This window comes from Amblyomma americanum, chromosome 5 (assembly GCF_052857255.1).
Source record: "Amblyomma americanum isolate KBUSLIRL-KWMA chromosome 5, ASM5285725v1, whole genome shotgun sequence".
Lineage (NCBI taxonomy): Eukaryota > Metazoa > Arthropoda > Arachnida > Ixodida > Ixodidae > Amblyomma > Amblyomma americanum.
Genome location: NC_135501.1, coordinates 50347874 through 50366244, shown reverse-complemented (window position 1 = coordinate 50366244; position 18371 = coordinate 50347874). Strand labels below are relative to the sequence as shown.

The 18371-nt window shown below is 47.7% G+C and overlaps 2 protein-coding genes across 2 annotated transcripts; one reads left to right on the top strand and one right to left on the bottom strand.

Annotated features, from left to right (window-relative positions):
* The first annotated feature begins 5251 nt into the window (after positions 1–5251).
* On the top strand, positions 5252–6868 carry LOC144134678 (uncharacterized). The gene is made up of 3 exons (XM_077667533.1): positions 5252–5601; positions 5689–5928; positions 6105–6868. The coding sequence occupies exons 1-3, from the start codon at positions 5370–5372 to the stop codon at positions 6467–6469; spliced, it is 837 nt and encodes a 278-aa protein (XP_077523659.1). The 5' UTR covers positions 5252–5369; the 3' UTR covers positions 6470–6868.
* Positions 6869–7220: 352 nt separating this feature from the next.
* Positions 7221–9755, bottom strand: LOC144133854 (uncharacterized). The gene is made up of 4 exons (XM_077666928.1): positions 9426–9755; positions 8616–8851; positions 7990–8042; positions 7221–7258 (listed from the first exon to the last, which is right to left on the bottom strand). The coding sequence occupies exons 1-4, from the start codon at positions 9753–9755 to the stop codon at positions 7221–7223; spliced, it is 657 nt and encodes a 218-aa protein (XP_077523054.1).
* Between the last annotated feature and the right edge of the window lie 8616 nt (positions 9756–18371).

The following is an 18371-nucleotide window of genomic DNA, read 5'->3' as shown; positions in this document are numbered from 1 at the left end:
CCGTTTTGCACCCGGGAGCAAAACAATGCCGTTGACGCCGACGATTCGGCATGACCGTAGTCTTAACGCCGCGAACTCACAAAGAGGAAAAATGCACCGCACAAAAAGCAACAAACAGCTGCAGGCAGCTTGGCGGGACTGCTAGCCGCGCGCGCGGGCGCGCCGAGCCTACAGCCCACGCTACAACAGCGCCACCGCTTACATCCGGGACCTGTCGACACTCGCCGCCTCACTGCATCGCATGGAGCGCGCCGGCTCCTGAACCCACTACCCATATTCTAGAGCACTGTAGCTTGGATAGCGAGGGCCTCTCCTATGGTTTCCTTCCTCCGTGAGGTTCAGGCAATGCCTCCTGAAGAACATGCCTGAAGCGTCAGCTCGATTTCTATGGGCGCCGAGATCGCCACGACATTGCGCAGACTAATCGCTAGGCAGGGCTAAAGGATGACCCTCAATTTCGGTTTCAATGGCTGGGAGACTGCGATGCGTCGCTCCCGATCGTGCTGTTTCATTCTTTTTTCGGGCTTCGAGCAAGAACTTTTAGTTCGTTAACAAAAAAACACGTTTTTAGATGTCTCAGAGTGCAGCAAATGCTTAAAAAGTCAGCTGATTTCCTGAAAGAGAATCATCAGTTTCGATTTCGAAATCTAAAAGCGTGCTGTGCACCCCGTTCTATCATGCTGTTAGGACCTTTTGTCTGCTGCATAACCAGTATCTTTTGGACGGTTTGCAACAAAAGGAACATGTTCGAAAAATTCATATCGCAACAAGTGCTTGAAGTGCACGAGAAATGCCGGCCGCAAAATAAGTATTTACACTGCATGATGCATGGTTGTATATTGTACTGCTGCCAATGGCAAAAAATCAATAACTACTTCGGACAAGCAAAAAGGGAAAATAATCCATGAGATAGAATAAATACAGGAGGAAGTCCGGAATTACCTGAGCTCTCAACTGTAACCAGGTGACCAGTTGCAAAGGAGGGCTCAATGAATGGAAGCCGGAGACGCCGCGGTGACTTGCCCGGGGAGTCGCTAGCCCGCAGCTAGGCCCGGGGCACGTCCCTCACATCTAATGTTGTGAGAACTTTGCTGCGGAGCATTGCGAGAGATGTTTCGATCGGGTGAAGCAGATCTTGGAGGACAGCCTAGCTGCGCTGTTTCTGGTCATTTTTCCGACGAGCTTTCGCCGAACATACGGTACCTCCTTGAATATAACGTTGACAAATTTCAAATAAACTCATGCCCCTCTTCTCTATTCTTTTCGCCAGAAACACAGCTCGCTAGGTTCCTGTGTGATGCACACGCGCACAGTGACGTCGGGAATAACACAGCAGGCCTGACTGACCGGATTTATCCAAATAACATGTAAGCACGTGCTTTGATCAAATGACAACTGGAACAAGGGGAGTATCAGACATGGCAAGCGACGTGTGAATATTTAAAAAAAACTGCGCTTGAAGGCACAGACACGTGCGCACTTAAGGAAAAATGGCATGTGTCAGTGCGATGAAGGCGGCAGAAATCGTTTTTTACTGCAGTTTCAAGAATTTTCGGGAAAGAGGTTTCTTGTTGTACATCTTTGCAACTGTGTTTTTGTCTGTTATGTCAAGTGCATGGCTTTTTAGCAGTGGTTTGATGAACTCCTTGCATATAATGTGCAGTAGTGCTTCCCTGTGGCCGCTTTCCTTGTTCTCGATCGCAGGTCAGGACAGGCAAACCCGTGATTTATTCATACTACAGAGCAAGAATGTGTCTAGTGGCCTTTGAAGATGCATTCGGTCTTTGAACATGATATTGACGAACTTATCTTGAGGCCATGTAACACTCTTAGGAGCGCTGACGTCGGGTAGAAGAGTTCACCCCTGTCTTGGTGGGCAGTCAAACTGTCTACAGTAGCAATTTTTGCACCAAAGCCACGCAGCTGTCACAATCGACCTTCTCGGAAACCACACGAGCTATGTAGCGCCCAATAAGGCTGATAGCTGCCATTTCCGGAGTCGGCAGGAAAGGCTCCGACGACATACACATGTCTTGGAGTGCGTTTGTAGCCAGTTCTGTAGTTTCGTTTTCAGCAGCAGTGGCGGCCCTAGCTCCAGTTAAATTGTCAATGGCACGGGATGAGACAAAGGAAGTCGAGCTTCTGACGTTGCTGTTCTCTGAGGCTGCAACAATGCCTCTACGCAGCATTTTCTCAACCCGCTCAAAACACTTCTCACATCTAGCATATATGTCATTACATGCTGCTGAACGCCGCAGAGAGCCAAAGAGAGACTCAATGGAGTCACTTGAAAATTTGCGTGTCAAGACGAACTTGAAGTTGCACTCATTTAGCAAGAATCAGATGCAGTGCATATTTGACAGTGTCGTGAACATGAGGGCGTGGTAGGTCTCTTTAGTTAAAAAAGTTCTCTTGGGTGCTCGCATTTTTCAGGCCTTCCATGTACTCAACGAATTCGTGCTACAGCCAGTGCAGCCTTCGATCATTAATGTCCGAAAATTCTTTTGTGTCAGGGTAGTTCTGATGAATGTGCTGGCTACGGTTACTGACGCCCATGGTTAAAAACCACTTGTTCATCTTGCACATGAATTCGACTGTCGGGCCTACGTTTAAGAACTTAGGATAGCATGTGTGCCCAGCATGTTCTTTCACAAAGCTCAAGGCAGCCGTCAAAGGAGGTGAAAAGAGCTCAATCGCTGGTTTTACTGCCATTTTCTCTATGGTGGATGGGTAGACTTGTTTTCTAGTGAGAAATCGCACTAGCTTCACGGTGGACCCCTTTTGCATGTTGTGCAATTCTCGGACATAGAGTGTAGAGATTTCTTTCTTTGCTCCCATTTCCTTCGACAGGAACTGCGAACGTACGTTTTTGATTATGCGACTTTGGTCGAAAGCCAACATGAGGTGCCTAGACGGGTCGGCAGGATGTGGTACTCGTATTTGTGGCTGCCCTTGTGATAGGAACTCCATTGCAGTCACGTTGACCTTATGTTTGTCTGTGACGAGTCTGACAACTTAATTTATACCCGATTTCTTCCGTCTTCTTTACCATATGCCTGATAACTTCTGAGAGCACTTCGCCTGTGCATCCATTGGTGAAGAAATACCCCACTGGAATTTTGAACCTGGCGTGCAGCCCGCAGAGCAGGAAACACAACAAAGAATCGGCGAGTTAACCCCTTTCCTGCACTGGCAGGAGATGGTCAAGATCTGGGCTGATATCAATGTCTCCCAGAAAAGCGTCCCTCTGCCGGTGATATTCCAGCTTCTGTTTGATGTGCATCTCGTTTATGACTAGGCTACACACCCTTGATTGTGAGATGACTAAACAATCTAGCTCAGCGCTCAACCTTCTCTTGACCAGGCTACTGAACCCAACTTCTCCTGAGCAGGTCCCCATGTATTTGTTAAGTGTGGTTCTACTAGGCAGGACAAGGAGTTGTTCTGCTCTGAGATGCTCATAGCACCTGGGAGAAATGTTGCGCAGAATGATGCAGTGTCGGACGGTAGTCTCACTCCACACTGTTTTTTTTTGCCGTGTAGTTAACAACCGGATGTAGTTATAGCCTGGCTTTCTTGTCAAGTGGAGTCTGCCACAGTTTTTACGTGGCATTTTTCCTTGAGGCGTTCCAGTTCTTTTTTGTACGCGTCAACAGTGCATTTGAGCCTTGCATGGCACGTACCACCCTTTATATGGTTTACGCAAAAAAGCGTACATGCGCTAAAAGACGAAGACAAGCACACTCAAGACAGGACAGGCGCCAACTTCCAACTAAGTTTATTCATGGAAAAAACCGCTTAATAACCACACCAGCAGGCAAAGATAGAAGCAAAACATAAACACGCAGTGACAGAGCATAGGAACACGTGCCATGTCAAGCTACAACCAACTAGCTCAAATGAAAGTCTTGCTGCACCCTTTATAGTTCTTGACTGTCGCCCCGTCGCGTTGGCTTCCAGTTCGCTGTACCTGCAGACCGTCACTGTATCCCCGCTGGGTATTGTCAACCGCTCTGTGTGAAGAAATAAATCTCCACTCTTTAATAATCAAGCAATAATTTTCCTTGAAGAAATCAAGAAATCGTAGATAGTTGAGCGCTGTCCATGACATGGTAAGCTGTGACATAATTAATGTTGCGAATAACGTGCAATTCATAGAATTTTGTTGGCATTTAATCATTCGTCTTGGTTTTAATATTATTGATAAAAGTTCCTGTGGACGCTGCATCTCTGAGGCTTTCTCTTGCATTCCATTCACTCTTCGAGCTTGCTCCGACGACTGCGGTCGTGATTCGTTTTCGGTTTCGCTATGCTTGCTTGGGCTGCTATATCGCCACCGACAGGAAGGTTTGCCGTTGTCATGGCCGTTGTTTTTTCTGGCGCGTCAAGTTGGAGGGTTGCGAGCAGTGGCGAGCATTGTTTTGTGGTTTTTGGTGAGTAGCATCTTACTGGCTTAAAAGATGTAACAGCGGATTTGATTCATTTGTGTTGTCTGCAGCAGTGAGCGTGACGCTTGCACAATTAGTTTCACTACTACAAAATGGCAAGGACTGCCCGCGACAGGGAGCCCGTCGCGGTTCTTCATCATTGGACGCCCTCAAGTGCGACCTGAAAGGTAGTACTGAGCCTTTCGTTGCGTGTGCGTTTTGCTGCGGACGAATTTCGACCACCTTTAGTGTTGAAGCGTGCGCTGACGTTGCACAGTACGCGGAAATTTTTGCATTCGGAGTGTCTTGCGGTCTGTTCAGACGGAACTCCAAAAACATGAAAAATCTGAAGTTCCTCGCTGGGCAAAAGGCGCAGCCAGGTATTGTGGCAGGTCTTTCAGGGAAGTGCTGCAAACCACACGCTTCAGTTCGCGGCAGCGCGCTCAGACTGCCAAGCAACTGAGCTGTTTTTGCGTGTTCTGGAAGCTATTGTGGGTGCCTTTACCAGTGGATAGCATCACAAAACGTGCAGATATTCGTGCAAAGCAGCCGAATGCCATAAGCCACACTTGTCTAGAGGGGCGAGTTGCTTGTGCCTGCACATGTCTACCCGGGTGCGTTTGAGCGCAAACGTGTATGAGACTCTAAACTACCCGCTCAGAAATTTCGCTTCTTTTAGTTTCGGGGAAAGAAGAATGGGCAGAACAGTGTTCAAAATTAAAAAAAAGGTGGTCAGTTAAAAGGAATAATTAACGACTTCATTTACTCGGCGAGGTGATGCAACAGGCCCAATACATGGCTTGCACCGACGTCATCAACAGGAATGCTGGGATACGCGGCCGCCATATTCATGACCCACCGCCGCTCCGTGCGCACTGGAGTGGTCGCGGTAGTGCCAGCTCGTGTTGTTTTCCGCGTGTGCGTAAGCGTTGCAGTCTCAGCATGGTCAACTGCGCCGTTGTGGGCTGCTCCAATCGCAGCGACGTTACAGGGAGAAAGAAAAGGCCAACTAGCGCGAGGTTTTTCTCTCTGCCGAAAGTGATCGAAAACCAGTGCGAGCGAACCAAGACTCTGAGTGCGAAGCGCCGCAGCTTGTGGTTAGCACGCATAAAACGTGCTAATTTCAACCACGAAAGCCCCAATGTGCGCGTCTGCGGTGTGCATTTCATAAAAGGTGAGCCCACTGTATGTATCTCCGTTTTATAGAAAAAAAGCCAACACGACTACGTGGAACGCTTTGAAAACAGCTTTGCGTCCGCAGGAGAACCGTCCAACCTGTTCGACGAGACAAATCCAGACTGGGCCCCGTCTCTCAGTCTCGGCCACGGGACCAGGCATGCTGATTCCGCGCGGCACGATCGCAGAGCAAAAAGACTCGCTCACAAGCGACGGGCCGATGTTGAAGTGACAGCAGTGGCATCGGAGGCGTCGCCGCGTGCCTGTCCCGATTCCCCACAGCCACCGCAAGCCGAGGAAGTCAGCGCCGATGAAAATGAGACAGGTCAGTAGGCATTTTTTTTTCGTAGTAATGCATGGTCATTTGTTTTTGCTTACGATGCATTCCAAGGCCTTTGGTGCGTCGGTACGCTTACCTAGTGCTTGTGATGCCTAGCCAGCATGCAGTTTCGCTGGCTGCCACTCTAGTTTACGAGCTTATAAACTTTTTTTTTAATACAGGAATCGCTGTTCAAACCGACATGACCATGCAAGACATACAGGCACTGGAGCAGCATTCTGTAGTGCTGAATGAACATCTGTACACATTGCAGAAAGAGAAAGAGCAGCTCGAGGTGACTGAAGACTCAGTGAAAAGTTGTGAAGCAAAGGTGCGACTGTACACTGGGATGCCAAACTTTGCTGTTTTATTTGCTGTGTTCGAAGCACTAGCAAGCTTCATTTCACACAATGTCAACAATAAGCTCACAAAATTTCAAGAATTCGTTCTGTTCATGATGAAGCTAAAAGTAAATCTGCAAAACGCTGACCTTGCATTTCGGTTCAATATTTCAGAGGCTACAGTATTGCGCATTTTCGACAAGTAGCTGCACGTGGCGTATTGCAGACTTAAAGATGAAATAATCTGGCCCACACGAGATGCTTTGCAAAAGACAATGCCACAGGCATTCTACGACTCGTTTGGTGCGAATGTAGCAGTCATCATCGATTGCTTCGAAATCAAGATAGAAAGGCCATCATCGTATCTTCCAAGATGTGAAACATGGTCCCAGTATAAAGGTAGCAATACAGCCAAGTTCCTGATTGGGATTGCTCCACAAGGTGTTGTTACATATATATCCGAAGGTTGGGGAGGCAGGGCAAGTGACAAACATATCACCGAACACTGTGGGTTTTTGGACAACTTGGTGCCTGGAGACGTTGTACTCGCAGACAGGGGTTTTAACATCAGCGAAAGCGTTGGTTTCTACTGTGCAAAGCTTCACGTGCCAGTGTTTACCAGGGGAAAGAAACAACTTTCAGCAGAAGATGTGCAGAGCACAAGAAAGCTCGCAAACATGCGAATACACGTGGAAAGAGTAATTGGACTCATTAGGAATAAGTTTATTTTTCTGAAGTCTGTCGTGCCAATCGATTACGTTGTGTGCCGGCCAGGAGATGAAGTCGCACCACTCGACAAAATTGTAACTGTGTGTTGTGTGCTATCTAACTTGTGTGCATCAATTGTTGCTGCACCAAAGGACGCCACTGGACAGCAGGCTTCAGCCTCAGTGGATGAGTGATTGTGAATCCTGCTTCAGCATGTCTGAATAAAGCACTGGACAGCAGGCTTCGGCCTCAGTGGATAAGTGATTCTGAGTCCTGCTCCTGCATGTCTGCATAAAGCAAACTCAGAGTCTGCTGACGGCATTGTCATTTCTCAACGCCAGATTTCAGCGTGTCCCATATGGGCCACGTGTGTTCCAGCCTCAAGACGCACTTCCAAGGTTGAAACATGAGGCAGCTGTCCAAGTTGTGTTACAGGTTGCTTAGCCTTTGGGCCCTTTGCACTCTGGACAAAACCACAGTGTAGTTTTTGGTGCTCGCTTGAGTGCCACGCATGAAAAGTGGAACCATTTGTAGTGGCAGGATGCGTTGTCGCAAGCAACCATCTTTCCAGTTTCTGGTCCATGGCAAAAACAGTAGACATCACTGGGAGAGTTTACCACTGGACCAGCATGCTGCCTGGTGAAGTAGGTGCTGAAAAGCTCGGGCAGGATTGTATGAATGAAGAATTTTCTTCCAGCAGCCAGAATTTCCTCACAAAAGTGCCTGTCTTTCTGTATTCTCTCCACGCGCAACAAATTAGGTGTCCACACCACGAAGTCGCACCACTGAACATCACATACAGCCATTTGTGTCTGCACTTGGTAGAAATATCCGTGTTGTCGCCGTAGCTGGACTACACCATTGACAGTTTCCAGGCAGGAACCTGCAGTAGCCATCTCTGTAACGTCCTTCACTTCCCTGAGCGAAAATGGGCACTTAAGTTCAACAACACCCTTCCCACAGCATGCGCAACAAACAAGACCGTCTGGTGTTGCTCCAACAAACGGATATCTTGTACTCAGGTGCAGCCCCGACTTGGAGCACTTGAACATGTCGTGCTTCTCGGCTTCACTGGTTTGGTATGCTCTGAAGGCACGGGGCTCATTTTTCACTCCCCATGTGATGGCAGGCGTCTTCAGCGACTGCTTTTCAGGATAGCATATCAGTTTTAGCAGTGATATGTTAGGGTTATCAATGCTTATGTGGCACACCCTTTTCGTTACAGAAGCAGTCACGCTGCCCGCTCAGTACAAAAACCAATTAGACGAGCTGCTCTGTTGCCTTGTCAAAGCTTCAACGGCCTTTACGGTCTCTTCACTTATAATTATTGATGGCATGACATCATTGGCTTTCTTAACCAAAACATCCAAATCATGCGCCAACATTTCTTTGGAGTAGAGGTTTCTCAAACGGGCATCATGCATCGGTACAGGATTTTGAAAGTGTCCATCATATCCGGGGAGGACTGAAAAAATTGAAGGAACAATGCCGGCATCCTGAATTGAGCCGTAAAGCTTGGTACGCTCCTGCTCTGAAAGTGGCGGGACATGAGCCCGCTCCTTGACTGGACCTGCCTCAAAGGAATTGTTATCAAGCTGCCGCTTTTTCCCTTTAGATGATGTGAACTTTATGTCCTTGAGTCGCCTATATTGTACTTTTTCGACATAAGCGGGCAGCCACATATTATCCTTCTGGGTGCAACTTCTTGACTTCATCATTTTGATGCCGGTCTCAACTGCAAACAAACAGGCTCCAACATGGGAGCATGCTTCCCCAGCTCCAGCCATACATGTGCAGTGCGCAGTGATCACAGCGCCATCCTTCTTGCACAAAATCCACACTTGGAGAGGTTTGTGCCCCAGCCTCTGTGAGTGGTTCACCTGCGAAGACAACGAGAAAAAACGTCGGCTTTACTGACCTATCGTTTCAAAATTGCTGCGGTTCAGTTGCACTTTGCCTAGGGATGTCGTCTTAGAACAAAACATTTGAGCCGTTTTTTTTTTTCAGAGTTGCGGTGCACGAACTTGTCTGTCTGAACCTGCTCATTTGCAATGCCATTCAGACTGTGCAAAATAAAAACAAAGGCACATAATGGGAGCTGCAACTCGGTTCTTTTAATCTGTGGGAGACTGCGCTGCCCAGCTCGGACTTGGCTGTTCAACGCCGGGTCCTCGAGCGAGCCACCGAGGTCATCACGAAGCAAAGTATTCTGATCACCTAGATTTGACCTCAAGTTCCGTTTTTCTGTTTGTTTTTTGGAACCGATAAGGTTTTTCCGCCTCCTTTCACGCTTTGCGGGCACTTCACGTGCTCGCGTACATACATAGCCGAATGTCGCGCTTCAGATGCGCCGCACAGAGCGCTTAGCGCAAACGGCGTACGGACCATTCGTCACAGCTTTGCTCATGCAGATTAACAAGGTTTGCAATCATCAAATGGATTCGTAATGCTTACCTCGCCGAGCAGGACAACTTTGCCGTCCTGGAATTCCTTGGCAGAAAGGTGCTTCACCCAGCCGCTTGTAAAATAATTGTGGGACTCCAAAGCTTTGTACGCTTTCATGTTTTCCAAAGTCACAAAGTTCGCGGAAAACACAAGATACGTGACGATGTCGCCGTGCGAAATCTCGGGGAAGCCACTGACATCGGCACTTGTGTCCACTCCGGGCCGCAGCGTGTATGGATCGATATCATCGCACAGTTTCAACTTGTCCTCGTAACGAGGGCGAATACTGCCGATGAGTTCAGAGTAATAACCCGCGTTTAAAGGTTCATGCGGCGCCATAGCAGGCACAAATCGGATGAAGAAGAGCTGTGAACGGTGCCGGTGCCGCGAATTTGAAAGCATCCGCGGCAGCACAGCACTGAACGAAGACTGAGCGACTGGGTCACAAGCATGGTCGCCGGGTCAACGAGCAGGCGGATGTGACGTCACGCGCAAGCCATGTATACAAAGGGGATGTCAACTGGTAACATTTGAGGGGAGTTTTTTAGACCAGCCAGATGAGCTGAAGCATGTTTTTTCACCTCCACTTTCTGGACCAGGGCAGTGGCCACAACCTGGGCTAGCATGCAGCTGGGGGAAGCTCCATGAGGGAGTCGGCACAGGATGCTTTTGCCCGGGCAGTGTGGGATGGATGGATGGATGGATGGATACGGCTGAACCCTTTACATCGGGCGGTGGCTCAAGCCACCTAGCCATGTCTTGTGAAATTTTACTCTTGTCTTGCTTTTAGCCACCAATCAGATAACCTTTGCTTGGTTACTTCTAACCTCTTAAAATCCACTTTCCCTTCACTATCCCTAAACCCCAATGCCTTGGGTAAGTCAGCCCCGCTGCTTTCCACTATAGGGTGAAGCCCTTTACAGAAAAGTATCAAGTGTTCAGCCGTTTCCTCTTCCTCTCCGCACGCAATGCACAAAGTGGTACCTGACTCTATACGTCTTAGTCCGCAAAACTCCAGTCCTGGCCTCAAACAACAAAGAGCTTCCCCTACAATTATCATAGATATTTTCTTTGACAATTTCCTGTTTAAAGGTCCGGTATGTTCCCAGTGTCGATTTCGTTAGCATCCCTGTTTTCCACAAAGCTCTCTCTGTTTCTCTAACCTTTTTCTTAACCGATAATTGCTGATTTGCCCCCTTACTGCTGTCCAGATATTTGCTTGTCAATTTTCTAGTTCGCTTTCTCCATTTCGTGTCAACATTCTTTATATACAGGTATCTGAAAACTTTCCTAGCCCACCGCTTTTCCTCCATCCTTCTCAATCGTTCCTCAAATGCTATCTTACTGCTAGCCTCTCTGCTCTCGAAAGACGCCCATCCCATGTCACCCTGTACCCCCTGATTTGGTGTATTGCCATGTGCTCCCAAAGCTAACCTCCCTAATCCCCGTTGTTTAATTTCCAGCCTTGTTTGAACATCTGGCCTCATACACAGGACCGCATTCCCGAAGGTCAGGCTACGGACCATCACCCCTTTCCAGATCCCTCTTACCACCTCATACCTATTGTAATTCCACAGTGCCCTATTTTTCATGACAGCTGCATTCCTACTAGCTTTATTCATTACATATTTTTCATGCTCTGTCAGATACTCAGCACTATTATTTATCCACACCCCAAGATACTTGTACTCATTCACTACTTTTAGCACGAACTCCTGTATTCAATGCTCGCCGCCCTCTTCATTAAATATCATGACTGCAGATTTTTTCTTACTATACTTGAAGCCTAATCTATCTCCCTCTGTACTGCATATGTCTAACAACTTCTGCAGGTCTTCCTTGTTGTCAGCCATTATCACTATATCGTCCGCGTATATTAGTCCCGGTAATGTCTGTTTAATCAATTCCCCTTGCTTGAAAAAAGATAGGTTGAAGCCTAGTCCGCTCACCTCTAGCTTGGTCTCCAACCCTTGCAGGTACAACATGAGGGGACAGAGGACATCCTTGTCTAAGCCCCCGCTGTATCTCTACAGGCCCTGATACATTTTTTTCCCATTTTATGAGCACTCTGTTACCTCTATATATATCTTTTAAAATATTAATTACTCCATTTTCCACATCCAATGTGCCCAGTATGTCCCACAAATGCTCCTGAGTAACGTTGTCATAGGCTCCCCTAATATCCAGAAATGCTAGCCATAAGGGCCTATGTTCCTTTTCCGCAATTTATATACACTGTGTCAATGAAAATAGATTGTCCTCCAACCTCCTTTGTTTCTGGAACCCATTCTGTAGTTCCCCTAACACCCCCTCGTTCTCCACCCAAGCCTGCAGTCTATCCTTTATAATCTGCTTCACCACCCTGTAAACCACAGATGTCACTGTTATGGGACGATAGTTACTTACGTCTGCTTTGTCCCCCTTTCCCTTATATATCATGTTCATTCTACTTAATCAACCCCCTTATACAGCGCTCTCCTGAGCATTGGGCACAAGGGGCATTGAGTGATATGCAAAGAACCCCAGCAGACCGCCCTTCCTGAAACACCCGTGGGCCAAATAATGTAGATGATGTCTGGACGGCACGAAAAGAACAAGGACGAGAGAGGCAAAGAACACAACAGGACAGGTGCCATCACTCGTGACTGGCAAATGGATACGGCAATAAGGTTGGAACATGCAATGACAGGGTCGTTACGGAAACTTGTATGAAGGAAAGGGCCCAATGCAGAAGAAATATACTCAAGAAGGGCTTTGGTTTGGGCTAGTTGGTCATAGCTGTAGACGATGTCAGGACGGCGCGAAAAGAACAAGGACGAGAGAGGCAAAGAACACAACAGTTGGAGAAGAACCACCCAACCATGGAAGCTGATGGCGGCAGAGGGAGCTGTGCCAGAAGTCAGCACATTTGCTCTTAATGTGGGAGAGCTTTTGCTAAGAAAGCGGGGTCAGTCTTCACGGGTGAAAAGTGCACAAGTAATACAGCAGAGCAATCGACTTCATCCTGGTGCAGATTCGTCAACTCCAGCCTGTACAGCCACAAGACTTGAAACTGTATTTACGGACCACAGCAACTCAAGAGTGTCACTGGGGCTTACCTGGAGGGGACAACAAACCACAGAGTGTGCATAAAATATATATCAAGCCTGTCATTTTGACCATAAAACCTAAAAATGGTTGGCCAGCCGTGTGACCAATTTGTAAAGAAAGATGCCAGAGAAAGTTAATCTCTAAGCATCCTAAACGATGTCATAAGCCACCACGCGTCCCGATTTGTAACCAAAAGGTTGAATACACCCAGGGCTATTTGAGAGGGGGGGAACTTCCACGAAAGAATGCAGACTCGAAAGCATCCAGTTCTTTGAGGAAACTGTGAACTGCAGTTTAACGGGGTTCACCGACAATATCGTCATGGTGTCCATGCCCCAGGGTCTGAAAGAACAGTTAGGTAGTCTTGAAAGTTTGTTGGTTGAATGGGGCTTACAATTAGGTTTTTTTCCTTCGTTCTTCTGCTGAGTGGAAGGAGAAAAGCTGTTAAGATAAATGCCACCACCACTCTCCGTCTACATGGTGAGGCCATCCCGACATACAGTGCAGCAAATCACTGGCTCTACCTTGGAGTGTGTTACATGGCAGCGGGCTTGGAAAAACACCGCGTGGATAAGAAGGTAAAGGCACTGCTGGCAAGGGTGTCAAAGGGCCCTTTGAAGCAACATTAGTGGTTAGTCATACTGAATTCGCCATATGTCTCAACTAAGTTGCTTTTGAAGATCAACATGCTGGTTCTGGCCACGGTCCGGCAATGGATATACTCCATGTCATACAAAACAGTCAGTGCTATGGAGGCTGTGGAAGGAGTGGGTCCGTGAAACCATTGCTTCGTCGCGTATATTTTGTTGTTATTGAAACCTGTATGAGTGCTTGGACGAAAACAGAGCGGTATAAAACGAAGTGCTAGCATTGGGAATCATGGTCGAAGCTGTGAGGTAGCAGTTAAATTAATGATTGGTCGCCCGGGAAGAGCAACCTGGGCCACACAAGGCCCACCACTGGGCGCGCCTGCCATTGCAAGAGAGTGGCACATTGCTTAACCGCTGCACCACTGTGCCAGGAGGGGTATGAGGACTCCCAGGGATCTATGAATGTAAAGTAGAGAGTGACTTACGTATATGGGAATTAAACCATTGCGCTATCGCGTCATACCCTTCAGGTGGAACTTAAGTGTCCCCTCCAATTTTTAGATATGGATGGAGTTGGAGTGATTCGCCCTACCAGCCATATATCATACCGCCACATGTTATTAATGTTAAAGCATTAGATGGATATGTCCCCAAGTTTAATGTCAGCAAAACTTTCTCTGCACGATTACGTTATTCTGTAAATATTCAGAAGTTTGGTTGTGGTAGATAGTGTGTGGTGAGATCTCGCTGTGGGAATAATTTGATTGATGTGGTGTAGTTAGCTAATTAATTAAACACAAAAATTACACTTCTATGTCACAATAGCCTAGGACATTGCCATAGCTTCTCTGCATGATTGTAAAGATATACGTGCAAAGTTTGATTGTTTTAGATAGTGCATGCTGACATCTTTTGTGGGAAAAATTTGGTTGATGAATTTTAATTATTGAAATGCAAAAATTACACTGACGTCAAAATAACCAGTTTTTATGTCCTGTGTTCTGTGTCAGCAGAACTTTCTCCGCATGATTACATCGTTGTGTAAGGATAAATCTGAAAAAGTTTTATTTTGTTAAATAGTGTGTGATGAGATCTCGCTGTGGGAAAAATTTAGTCGATGTGGTATAACTACTCAATTGTTTAAACGCGAAAATTACACTTCGATGTCACAATAGCCACGGACGTTGACATAGCTTCTCCGCACAATTGTGTTGTTCAGTAAAAATATATGTGCAAAAGTTTGATTGTGTTAGTGCGTCATGAGATCTTGCTGTGGGAAAACCTTGGTTGATGAATTGTAATTACTTAATTAGTTTAACGCGAAAATTACACTTCGTCATCAAAATAGCCGTGTTTATGTCCTGCGTTTCATTTCAGCAAAACTTTCTCCGCACGATTACGTTGTTCTGTGAAGATAAATATGCAAAAGATTGATTGTTTTAGACAGTGCATGATGAAATCTTGCTGTGGGAAACATTTGGGTGACGAATTATAATAATTACTTGGTTAAATACACTTCGATGACACAATAGCCACGGACGTCGACATAGCACCTGGACATGAAAAGTAAAAGAAACGAAACTAAATAAAACTAAACAAAAAATTCGATCGCGCACTGCCATCATGGGAACAACTGGCATTCTAGTAAGTTCCATGCTTTCGCATTCCTCCACATAAGCAGACTTAAGAGCCCTGGTAATTTTTCTTACATCTTGATGAGTCGCAGGATGAAAGTGGGGTAAGAGTTATAAAGAGGTGCAGGTTGTAGCCAGTCACAGTACTTGTCGCAATGATAGATTAGATACCAGTGTTCACTTTGGTTGTACAGCGAAGTACTTTTTGGCGTGAACTTAGCCTGCGTGAATAGGTGCACTAACTTTAGCAGCATTGACGTCATTCCGTGTATGAAACCGAGTACAGTGCTTCCGCAGAATGTCCTGCTGGCATTATTTCACTCTGAGCTGCGGCATGGCAACTAGATAACCCCTGCCTGTGTAAAGCGATATGAAGCCTATGCTTCCAATGGCTCGGATGTTTGTCTGACTGCAGTGGCCGTAGTCAGACTGATGATGATGATAGCACAATGTGTCGCAAGCAGCCTTCAATGAATTCATTGGGCAATGCCTGGACCAAGCCGTCAAGCTCTCATAGTTGTGCGGTCGTACCGTCTGCTCAAAGGAGGAGTACTGGGCTTATTGGATGGATGGCCTTCACAGTAGTGCTGATGGGGCGGCACTGAAGGGATGCAGTGGTGTAGCGGGGAGCATGGCGTAGCACGGCGAAGGAACAACTTTACTCCTTAGATGCGAGTTCATCAACCTTATCAAGATTGCCATCAGTGCCCTCCCATCCCTCAAAAGGCTGAGATGGGGCCAACAAACAGGCCGATAGGAAATGTCGTGCCAAGTGTTCCAAATGTTGTTGAACTGAATGTCATTCGACTCATCTCCTGGTCTTGTGCTACTACCCGTAGTTCTTCAACAGCATTTTGCAAAACGGAATCGGGTGGTCCAGATTTGTCTGCAGTCCTCCACTGCTGCCTGCATTTTAGCATATGTCGGTTTTGTGTGGAAAACATTTTTTTTATTCAAACGTGAAGTTCAATTTGTAGTCATAACGTTTGTTTCCTACGGAATGGTACTCTTTTGCGCTCAGTACATTGATGTAAATATTTCTGTAAATTCCTGATGCAGCTAGCAGACGGCTGCTTTCGTATATTTACAATCTCCCTTGTTTGCAACTGCTTGAACAGCCACAGCTCTTAGCTGCCATTCTCTTTCAGGGCATGTTTTGGTTTAGTAAAGGGCACCACCGTTGTGGGCTTGCTTGGCATGAAAGACGCAACGTCTTTTTCAGCATCAAGGAATGGAACTGAGCAGCAAGCACAGGCTGAGTTGGAACATCACCAAGGCACGGTCTTCGGGATTCGGGAAGAATGAGGATTTATGGGATGTGCATGGAACTCGCAACTTTAGAAGTGCGGTAGGTAAGCGTGCCCGTACTGCTGGCCCGAAAGACGCGGGTTCGATCCCGGCCGCGGCGATCGAATTTCGATGGAGGCGAAATTCTAGAGGCCTGTGTACTGTGCGATGTCAGTGCACGTTAAAGAACCCCAGGTGGTCGAAATTTCCGGAGTCCTTCACTACGGCGTCCCTCATAGCCTGAGTCGCTTTGGGACGTTAAACCCCATAAACCAAACCAAACCTTCATTACGTCGTTCATATCCAGTCGCGGCACCATGACCATTGACTTTGGCACAGTACTGATGCACCATGAGCACATTTTGCCACATAATATTGCAAAATAAATTTGTCCATGCTGTCTGACTTCAAAACTTTCAAACATGAGGCAAAGCATCAATATTATATGACATATACCCAGACCGCACCTTCACTCGCAACATCGGACACGCAGACTGGATCAACACCGAGGAGACCTTTGGCAGCGACCTCCGCATGCTCAACACCACCGTTTATACACAACCCGTCAATTTAGATGTCCATGGCACCGGTGAGTCGTTTCCCCCTTTTTTTTCCGAGAGCTGTCGTCTCCGTAGGAAGTTGAGGGGAGGTTACTGAACGGTGCGACGCCCGCGTTAATCCTTTCGGCCCCGGCAATGACTCGCTTTTTGTACACTTGGCGCATCGGTGGGTTGCACATGTATTAAGCCGTGCATGCGAAACCGCGCGCCCTGCACGTTCGAGGAGGTTTGGGGCTCCACAGAGTCGGGCTCTGGAGAGCCCTGGGCTCCGCCCACTTGTATGTACGGTGCCATTGCACTGCTATTGGTTCAAATTGGGCGAGAGCTGGTTTAGTAAAGCTCCGCCCAATGATCGAAGGGTTCAAAACCTGCTGCCAACAAAGAGTTGGAGTAGCGCACCAAGTCTGTCTCTGCCGCTTTTAAACAGCCTTTTTATTGACTGCCTTTTCTCACCAGGCTTATATTTCAATCTCGTCTTTAATAAACTTTGTTGCTAGTTGGAGTTGCTGCTCCAACCGGCAACATGTCGGCAGACGAAGACCCGAAGTGTTCTTCGTGTTGCTAACCGCCATGTATACGATCACCGGCCAACGTGCCATCGTCATTCATCGCTCTCAACGAGCAACCGACCAGAACCAACCGGCCATCCAGAGAGGGGATGGAAAGTTTAACTGGTGCCGTGACAAGGAAAGAATTAACTGCCCCTAAAGTGCCCCACCACAGAAGTACTCATCCCCAATTGGACCACCTTTCGGCAAAATTTCCCGTCTGACGCCAACATGAACATTGCAGAACAGGGTTGCACGAACTGGTCCTGGTCAGTCATATCGCACCTCTGCTCCCACGAGAAACAGATACAGCTCAGAGGGTCAACCACCTCCTCTGCCTCTGGGAAACATGCTGCTACCTCACACGCTGGAAGCGTCAGAAACATAAGAAGACCAAAGCGCACATTACGGACCTCGCCCACTAGGCAGCAGAGTACGCGGCCCAACTCGCTGACTCCAACGGCGTGGACTGCTGCAACACGGTGGCGTGGCAAATGTTGAGCTGCAACACACGACGGCTCTTCCGACCCCTCACCAACCCAACACAGACCTGCACGAAAACACAAGCTCCCACACAAATCCATGCATTCATTCCAAGGAACCACAACGCAGTTGGCACTGGCGCTCCAGGATTGATACCTGTGCACAACTCAGGACCCCCCCCCCCCCCCCCCCCGTGGATTGGCCTACTCCTACGCAGACAGGGAAAATTGCCCTCGAAGGGGTGCAGTACGTGCCGACGAAATCACCCTCTGGGCCACGCAAGGGCGTCTGGAGGACATAGAGACCAGCCTGCAAACGGGTGCTGGCATAGTGAACCGCTATGCCCGTGGCTGTGGTCCGCAATACTCCCCGCAGAAATCGGAATTAGTGCATCTGCGCCCCTCACGCATATGCTCGGCGCAAATCAATCTCTCCTTGGAAAGTAGTCCCATTCGCAAATTCAAGGAAATAAGTCGGACTCATCATGCATAACCAGCGACGCTGCGACACAACACTCGCCAAGCTCTGGCAGGTGGGGGACCAGGTGGGCTGCATGGTCCACCGAGTTTCCAGCAAACGCTGTAGGTAAGAATGAAAGGACGTCTTGCGGCTGGCGAACGCATTTGTGACCTGTCGAATGTTGTGTTTTACTCCCTGCCCCCACCTGCGGAAACAGGAGGAGGATGCCGTTGAGGTCAACCTCTGCAAAATCATGAAACTAGCGCTGGACCTCACTGTCTCTACCTCTGCCAGCCACCTCATG

What these genes read in the sequence shown, in the direction of transcription:
- LOC144133854 (XM_077666928.1), bottom strand. Translation starts at nt 9,755, where the DNA reads ATGGCGCCGCATGAACCTTTAAACGCGGGTTATTACTCTGAACTCATC. An exon ending in AAGTTGTCCTGCTCGGCGAG is followed by an intron (nt 8,852 to 9,425) that starts GTAAGCATTACG and finishes TTGTCTTCGCAG; the next exon opens with GTGAACCACTCACAGAGGCT. An exon ending in GTCGAAAAAGTACAATATAG is followed by an intron (nt 8,043 to 8,615) that starts GCGACTCAAGGA and finishes ATACCAAACCAG; the next exon opens with TGAAGCCGAGAAGCACGACA.
- LOC144134678 (XM_077667533.1), top strand. Translation starts at nt 5,370, where the DNA reads ATGGTCAACTGCGCCGTTGTGGGCTGCTCCAATCGCAGCGACGTTACA. An exon ending in CGGTGTGCATTTCATAAAAG is followed by an intron (nt 5,602 to 5,688) that starts GTGAGCCCACTG and finishes TTGCGTCCGCAG; the next exon opens with GAGAACCGTCCAACCTGTTC. An exon ending in CGCCGATGAAAATGAGACAG is followed by an intron (nt 5,929 to 6,104) that starts GTCAGTAGGCAT and finishes TTTTTAATACAG; the next exon opens with GAATCGCTGTTCAAACCGAC.